This window comes from Ambystoma mexicanum, chromosome 13 (genome assembly GCF_040938575.1).
Source record: "Ambystoma mexicanum isolate Mex_15411 chromosome 13, UKY_AmexF1_1, whole genome shotgun sequence".
Lineage (NCBI taxonomy): Eukaryota > Metazoa > Chordata > Amphibia > Caudata > Ambystomatidae > Ambystoma > Ambystoma mexicanum.
The window spans coordinates 749918784-749926950 of NC_090938.1; the positions used below are offsets into that span (position 1 = coordinate 749918784).

Below are 8167 nucleotides of genomic sequence, written 5' to 3' on the forward strand. Positions count from 1 at the left end.
TTGCGTGTTTTTCGCCAGTGTCGTTGAATTCCTTCTGCTTTGAATTCCTCTTTTTGAAGTTTCCTTTGCGGCGTGGGGCGCTCGGTGATTGGCTGCCGACCTCTGCTGGAGGAGCTGGGGGCGGGGCAAGCTGAAAGGGAAAGAGGAACTGGCGGTCTCGGCCAATGGGCGTCCTTCCTCTGGGGAGGCTGATGTCACGGGAATTCTCCGATCTCCAGCAGCGCCCCAGTGCAGGGCGCCCTTTAAAAGGGCGCCTGTCCCAGCTGGACACAAACAAGAATACATCCTGCAAGCACTCACGAGGAACCAAGAGGCGGCTCAGCTGTGAGTACAGGCATCCTGGCTAAAGCCTAACCCAAGGAGTGGCAAGAAAGAAGAATACCCAGCCAGTGCCAGGAGAGAGTAAGGGCAGCAAGAGGGGCACGAGCTGACTATACGCAAAGAGCCCAGGAGCCTGGAAGGGCAGCGCCTTGAAGCCGTGCACCAGTCCATCATTCATCCATTCATCCAGGGACACCAAGGACCATGAGCACCGAGAACTTCCTCCACGACATGGAGAAGGGGGGGCTGCAGGTGGAGCGAGACACCTCCCGGCCGTGCCACAACAGGTGCTGGCGGTGGCTGGCCGCTATGTCTTTCGCGGCGCTAGCCGGTGCCACCGTCGTCTTGACTCTGCTGTTCTTCCAGGTCATCCCCTCCCCCCACAGCGCCTCCAAGCAGGTGAGATACGCTGCCACGCTCCTTTCGTTGGCTTTTCTGAGCTTGCAGAATGCGGCCTGGTCTGGGGAAGCATTTCCTGGCCACGTGCATCGTTTGGAGTCTTTCTAGTGCCTGGAGGAGTGGTGTTTAATGCATATATTGATGGGCTCCTGCCAGGATTTTCGAGGCTAGGGTCAACGCTGAGAAGTCCTGATAGTAGTGACTGGCACCGTCAGCGCGGGCTCTTATACACTGGCACAGACGTGTGCCTCCTTAATAATGCAATTCGTTGCCCAGTCTGTCAGCTTCCGTCACCTTGCCATAGCGCCTAGAATCTCAAACGTCCAATCCGTCCTTCCATGCATCCACCCGCTCTCTGCATTCCAGGGTAGAGATGCTGGTGTCCGCCAGTATCCCTCATTCTCATCTGAAGCCCCCAGGCAGCTCTCAGCGTCGCCCCCAGGGTGGCAGCCCCAGCCGTGCATAGCTGCCAGGCAGAGCAGCCCTGGCATAGTTCATGCTGGCACAGCTCATGCTGGCACAGGTGTGCGGAGTTTCCGGCTTGGCCCCGCGCCAGGATGCGCTCACCGTCGCCTGAGAACTCAGGACACGGAATCCGAGCGCTTCTCCTGTTAAGCAGAGCGGGCCCCCTCCTGACCCGCACCTGGCCTCTTGCGACCCCCCCCCTCCACCCCCAATCACCACGGCAGTGGCATCAGAGCACCCGGGCCTGACCCTCCTGCGCCCCCGCCAGCGGCGTCCAGACCTGGAGGAGAAAGGGATGAGCGAGGAAATAGATGCTGGGAACCCAGCGGTGGAGAGGGGGTGGGGGGTGTGGCGGGGACCATAGTCCTGTACAAAGGTGGTGGATGGGCAGCAGGTGTGGGCGTGCCAGGTGGGTGCAACCACCAAGAGGCGAGGGGGGCAGGAACAAGCCGAGAAGAAGACTTTCCATCATTTATTTATTTATTTATTTCTTACTTTCTTTCTCTATTTTTTTCTTTCTTCCTTCCCCTCTTACTTTCGATCTCTCTTTCTCTTTCCCCTCCCTTTCTTTGGTCTTTCTTATACACTGTGTTTCTCCCCTCCACCCTGGACCCCCATCAGCAAGTTTCTCGGTGTATTCTGTTTGATTCAATACAACTGTGTCCCCCCCACTTCCCCTTTTACCCTCATCCCCGCAAGTCAATGCCCAATAAATGCTTTCATATGTTTTTGACAAGTTTTCTGTCCGAAATTCTGTAAATTAAAATGTTCTGTTTGTTTGGTCCCCCTAGTCCGATTGGCAGCACGAGAACTCGCCGGCGGATCCGCATTTAAGTAAGTGTTAAGACCGGGTCTACGATTTCATCAATTCCACCCATTTATATATCCAATGAGAAGGCAGCTCGGTGGGTTGGGGACTTCTGCGGAGATGTGTGTGTGTAAACTGCAGGTCACATGTTGTCTGTTAAGAATCAGCGCGTTAGGTTACGCCGTTCAGCCTCCCATTGTCCGCCAGTCAGTATACAGCATCTGCGCTGATTGTTCTCCCATCAGCTATTCCAGGGAGCTGATTTTGGGGGTCGGGGGCATTTGATAGGACGTTGCCCCCCGTGGACTGATATATGGGCGCCAGATTAGCGGGAGTTTGTTAAGGGGCTTGGTTTCATGCTGGGGGCGTAGGGACACACTGCATTGTGAGGCTTGTGAGGGTGATGTCTGTTCCACCTGAGGGTCTAACTCTGACCCCCCTTTCTTCCTCCAGGTCCCATTCCTCAGCAGCTCAAGCTCCAGGCCATGGAATCGCAGAAACCCGCCGCCCACCTGATAGGTAAGGAGATGAGGGGGTGTAGAGAGCTTCACCCCTTCTCTGGCTGCCTTTCCCACTCTCCTGCCACACTGTTTCCCCTTCCAAGCCACCTACACCAAGCGTGAACCTCAACAAGCTGCCCTTCCATTCTGCAACCCATCCCAACCTACCATGCCAATGCCTGTCCCTCCCTCCAATCATCCATCCACACCAATATTCATCCATCCATCCTTCCACACCAGTATTAATCCATCCTTCCATCCACACCAATATCCACTCACCCATCCTTACATCTACGCCAATATTCATCCATCCTTCCATCCACGCCAATATTCATCCACCCATCCACTCCATATCCACTCACCCATCCTTACATCCATCCACCCACGCCAATATGCATCCATCCTTCCATCCATCCATCCACACCAATATCCACTCACCCATCCTTACATCCATCCACCCACGCCAATATGCATCCATCCTTCCATCCATCCATCCACACCAATATTCATCCATCCATCCATCCACACCAATATCCACTCACCCATCCTTTCATCTACGCCAATATTCATCCATCCTTCCATCCATCCATCCACACCAATATTCATCCATCCTTACATCCATCCATCCACACCAATATCCATCCATCCTTCCATCCATCCATCCATCCACACCAATATCCACTCACCCATCCTTACATCCATCCACCCACGCCAATATTCATCCATCCTTCCATCCATCCACCCACACCCATATTCATCCATCCTTACATCCATCCATCCACACCAATATCCATCCATCCTTCCATCCATCCATCCTTACATCCATCCATCCACACCAATATCCATCCATCCATCCATCCATCCTTACATCCATCCATCCACACCAATATCCATCCACCCATCCATTCATGCCAATATTCATCCACCTATCCTTCATCCATCCATGCACCCATCCATCCACGCCAATATTCATCCATTCATACATCACCCATCCATATATCCATCTATCAATGTTAATATTCATCCATACACCCTTCCATCCATCCGTCCATCCATCAATGCCAATAATCATCCATCCATCCACCCATCTATCCAAGCCGGTGTTCATCCATCCATCCATCTTTCCAACCATCCTTCCATTCACCCATCCATCCATGCAAATAGTCATCCATTCATGCACCCATCCATCCAAGACAATATTCATCCATCCATATATCCACCCATCCACATATCCATCTATCAATGCTAATATTCACCCATTCACCCTTCCATCCATCCGTCCATCCTTCCATCCATCTCTATTTCGATTATTCCATCTCTCTGTTGATCTCTTTGGGTCCATCCCTTTGTCCGTCCTGGCTTTGTCTTTCTCTCTATTACCTATCCATCTCTCTTTCCACCAGCCTGCCACACTTTCCCTGCTCTCGGTCTTTGTTCATCCTCTCTAGTCCCATGATCCTCTCTTTCCACAGGCCTTGTTTCCTTGCATCCTCACCTCCGAGCTGTCCCCACCCATCTATCTCCACATTACTTTCCCAAGTGGTTTTTTGGCCATCCTTCCTCTCCATCTGTCTGCCCACCTGGCTCCCTCTGATAGGCTGTTGCGTTACTATTGGCAACTCACTCTAACTTTCTCCCATTCCTTTTCTGTCCTGGCAGCTGACCTCAGCCACAAGAGCCTGCGCTGGATCTCAGACCGAGGCAACGCCTTCATGGAAAACGGGATGAGGCTGGAAGACAACACCCTGGTCATCCCCGCCCGGGGCCTTTACTTCGTGTACACGCAGGTGGTCTACTATGGGGGGCAGTGCCCCGCCAAAGGCAGCCTGTACTTGGTGCACTCCGTCTACAAGCGTTCGGAGTCCTACTCCGTCGACATGCCCCTATTGAGTGCCACCAAGTCAGCCTGCGAGGGCACCTCCCCCAATGGACAACACTGGTATGAAAGCATCTACCAGGGGGCGGTCTTCAGCCTGGAGGAAGGGGATGTCCTCTCCACGCGCACAACCCAGATCGCTAACTTGGACCCAAAGGGCGCCCAGAATTATTTTGGAGTCATTGCAATGTAACAAGAAAGAAAGAAAGAAAGAAAGAATGAAAGAGAGAAAGAAAGAGAGAGAGAGAACAAGTGGGCGAATGACCAAGTGGACATAAGGAAACTGAAACACTTAAAGGAAAAAGAAGCGATAAAAGAAACTCTGAATGACTACTCAATGAAAACTAAAACAGTTAAAAAGTAAGAGAACAAAAGCAAAGCGAATTAACTCAGCACATATTTATTTTTTATAGATTGTATTTATGTTTAAATATTTATTAATTTATTTAAGTTTAATTGTATAGCCATATTTTATGTTTTGTGACATAATATTAATTTATTCATGTTTATTTGTATAGCCATATTTTATATTTTGTAACATCAAAAAGCGGCTTTGGTATCAAGCTTGGCATTCCGTGGAATCCAAGGGAAGCCCGGCAGTGGCAGGCTGGCCTGACACGGTTGCCCATGCAATGCCACCAACTCGTGTGAAGAGTATGCTTCTGAGAAGTCTCTATGGCAAGATATATGCCCGTCTCATGTGTATCACATTTTGCATATTTCCTCTGCTGTTGGCAGAGAAAATGATAGTGTAAAAATTATGAATTTTGATGCTTTTACTTTTCCAGTCCATGATATTTATTCATGAAATGGAAGAGAACACTTTATGACTTATGTATATTACACGATGCAGCGCTGCAACAGCCATTTTGAAACCACTCCACTATGTCGAGTGCCCTTTGGTGTCAATGCCAATGAAACATCTGCATCTAATGTCACGACCGGTTGGTCAGTATCCTGTAGGAGTTGAGCCAATGTGTTATATGCACCCAGTCAGTGTTAAATATATGTTTCTTGCTCTCTAAGTTCGCAGCGCAACATTACCTTAATTTCAAAATACATCAAAAGGATGACCATGACTATGTGTCAGTGTCACGGGTTGAGTACCATAGTTATGCATTAAGCTGTGACATTAACATTGAGTACTGCTGCAACTATAATGTACTCTGGTATCTATAAAAAGTAAATACAAGTTTTTGGTGAGATTTAATACAACAATATGTCACAATAATATTTATTGTGGCATCCTTTACGTCCTATGCTGGCAGGGATCCTCCAATCCCATTCCTGCTGTTACCGTGGCTATGGTGTATATCTCAAATGTATGTTCTTGCAACATCGTTATGTGTTATATTAACACAAGTTGGTTTATGCCATTCAATGCTGATTTATGTTAAAGTCACATGTTTGCATTGTTGAAATGCTGTCTCACTCTGGCATCTTGGAGGTTCACCTTTTTGCTTCTGTATTGAAATGTGAAACTCTATATTTATGTCTGAACTGCAAAGGGGAGTTCTCCTGTGCATGTGTTTGGATGTATATTGGCACTAGGGGAATAAACTTGAATTGGAGACTTGTAGCCGTTGTGTAATCGTGGTACTCCTTTCACACATGGCTAACCATAGCCAGCGAGGACTGTGCATACCATCCAATTGGCTCACGTGCCTACCCACTTTAATATCATGGATGCTACTTAGTCTCCAGCTCTGCATTTACTTTGAGTCTCGCACTCATCTGTGTTTTCCAGACTCCCGAGCCGTTTTTAAATGCTTGAATGCCCCACCTGGAGGAAACAACTATTCCAACCTTAACCTGTAGCAGGTTCTCACCCCACCACAAGGAAACGACCACTCCACCATTTACCTGTACACATCCCCACAATACCTAGTGGAAACAATCACCCTGACCTTTTCCTGTACATGGTCCCCCGGTTCCGCCAATACCTAGTGGAAGCAATCACTCCAAGCTTTACCTGTACCAGCTCTCCAATCCACCGGGAGGATGAAACACTCCAACATTTACCTCTACCCGGTCCCCACAATACCTAGTATAAACAACCACACTGACCTTTTCCTGTACATGGTCCCAGATTCCGCCAAAACCTAGTGGAAACAATCACTCCAACCTTTACCTGTACCATCTCGCCTCTTCATCTGGAGGAAACAACCACTCAAAACTGGACCCAGGTCCCCACACCACCTGCAGGAACCAACTGCTCCAAACTGTGCCCAGGTCCCCACCCACAAGGAGGAAACAACCACTCCTGTGTTTACCTGTACCGGGTCACCACCCCACCCGGAGGAAACAATCGCTCCGACCTGTACCCAGTCCCCACAATACCTAGGGGAAACAACCACTCCAAGGTCCCTACCACAGCTGGTGGAAATAATCACGCCAACCTTTACCTGTATCATGCCCCCACCCTACATGGAAGAAACAACAACTCCAACATGTACCTGTACCAGGTCCCCACACAACTTGGAGGAAACAACCACTCCAACCTTAACCTGTAGCCTACAGGTGGCTACTACACTCTGCACACATTCTATTTGGCCTAACCCTGCAGTGTGGTCCACAAGTCACCTGGAGGAGACAGCTACCCCAGCACTGGCCTACAGGTGGCTACTCCACTCTGCAGACATTTTATCTGGTCTAACCCTGCATAAGGGTCCACAAGTTACTTGGAGGAGACAGCTACCCCAGCACTGGCCTACAGGTGGCTACTACACTCTGCACACATTCTATCTGGCCTAACCCTGCACTGTTTTCCTCAGGTCACCTGGAGGAGAGAGCTACCCCAGCACTGGCCTACATATGGCTACTACACTCTGCACACATTCTATCTGGCCTAACACTGCACTGTGGTCCACAAGTCACCTGGAGGAGAGAATTACACCAGCACAGGCCTACAGGTGGCTACTATACTCTGCACACATTCTATCTGGCCTAACCCTACACTGTGGTACTCAAGTAACCTGGAGGAGAGAGCAAACCCAGCACTGGCCTAGAGGTGACTACTACACTCTGCACACATTCTATCTGGCCTAACGATGCAGTGTGGTCCACAAGTCACCTGGAGGAGACCGCTTACCCAGCACTGGCCTACAGGTGGCTACTACACTCTGCACACATTCTATCTGGCCTAACCCTGCACCGAGGCCTTCAAGTCACCTGGAGGAGACAGCTAACCCAGCACGAGCCTACATGTGGCTACTACTCTCTGCACACATTCTATCTGGCCTAACCCTGCACTGTGGTCCTCAAGTCACCTGAAGGAGAGAGGTACCCCAGCACTGGCCTACAGATGGCTACTACACTCTGCACACATTCTATCTGGCCTAACCCTGGACTGTGGTCCTCAAGTCACCTGGAGGAGAGAGCTACCCCAGTACTGGCCTACCAGTGTCTACTACACTCTGCACACATTCTATCTGGCCTAACCCTGCACTGTGGTCCTTAAGTCACCCGGAGGAGACAGCTACCTCAGCACTAGCCTACAAGTGGCTACTACACTCTGCACACATTCTATCTGGCCTAACCCTGCACTGTGGTCCTCAAGTCACCTGGAGGATAGAGCTACCCCAGCAATGGCCTACAGGTGGCTACTAACATCTGCACATATTCTATCTGGCCTAACCCTGCACTGTGGTCCTCAAGTCACTGGAGGAGAGAGCTACCCCAGCACTGGCCCACAGGTGGCTAATACACTCTGCACATATTCTATCTGGCCTAACCCTGCACTGTGGTCCTCAAGTCACCTGGAGGAGAAAGCTACCCCAGCACTGGCCTACAGGTGGC

At 50.1% G+C, this 8167-nt stretch overlaps 1 protein-coding gene across 1 annotated transcript; it reads left to right on the plus strand.

Annotated features, from left to right (window-relative positions):
* The first annotated feature begins 203 nt into the window (after nt 1-203).
* LOC138521895 (tumor necrosis factor-like) lies at nt 204-5948 on the plus strand. The gene is made up of 4 exons (XM_069635056.1): nt 204-720; nt 1977-2019; nt 2447-2512; nt 4153-5948. Exons 1-4 carry the CDS (start codon nt 526-528, stop codon nt 4560-4562), a joined length of 714 nt encoding a protein of 237 aa, XP_069491157.1. The 5' UTR covers nt 204-525; the 3' UTR covers nt 4563-5948.
* The last annotated feature ends 2219 nt before the right edge of the window (nt 5949-8167 follow it).

Coding starts and splice junctions, on each gene's coding strand:
- LOC138521895 (XM_069635056.1), top strand. CDS start 526: ATGAGCACCGAGAACTTCCTCCACGACATGGAGAAGGGGGGGCTGCAG. Junction 721..1,976: donor CCCACAGCGCCTCCAAGCAG/GTGAGATACGCT, acceptor TGGTCCCCCTAG/TCCGATTGGCAGCACGAGAA. Junction 2,020..2,446: donor GCCGGCGGATCCGCATTTAA/GTAAGTGTTAAG, acceptor TTCTTCCTCCAG/GTCCCATTCCTCAGCAGCTC.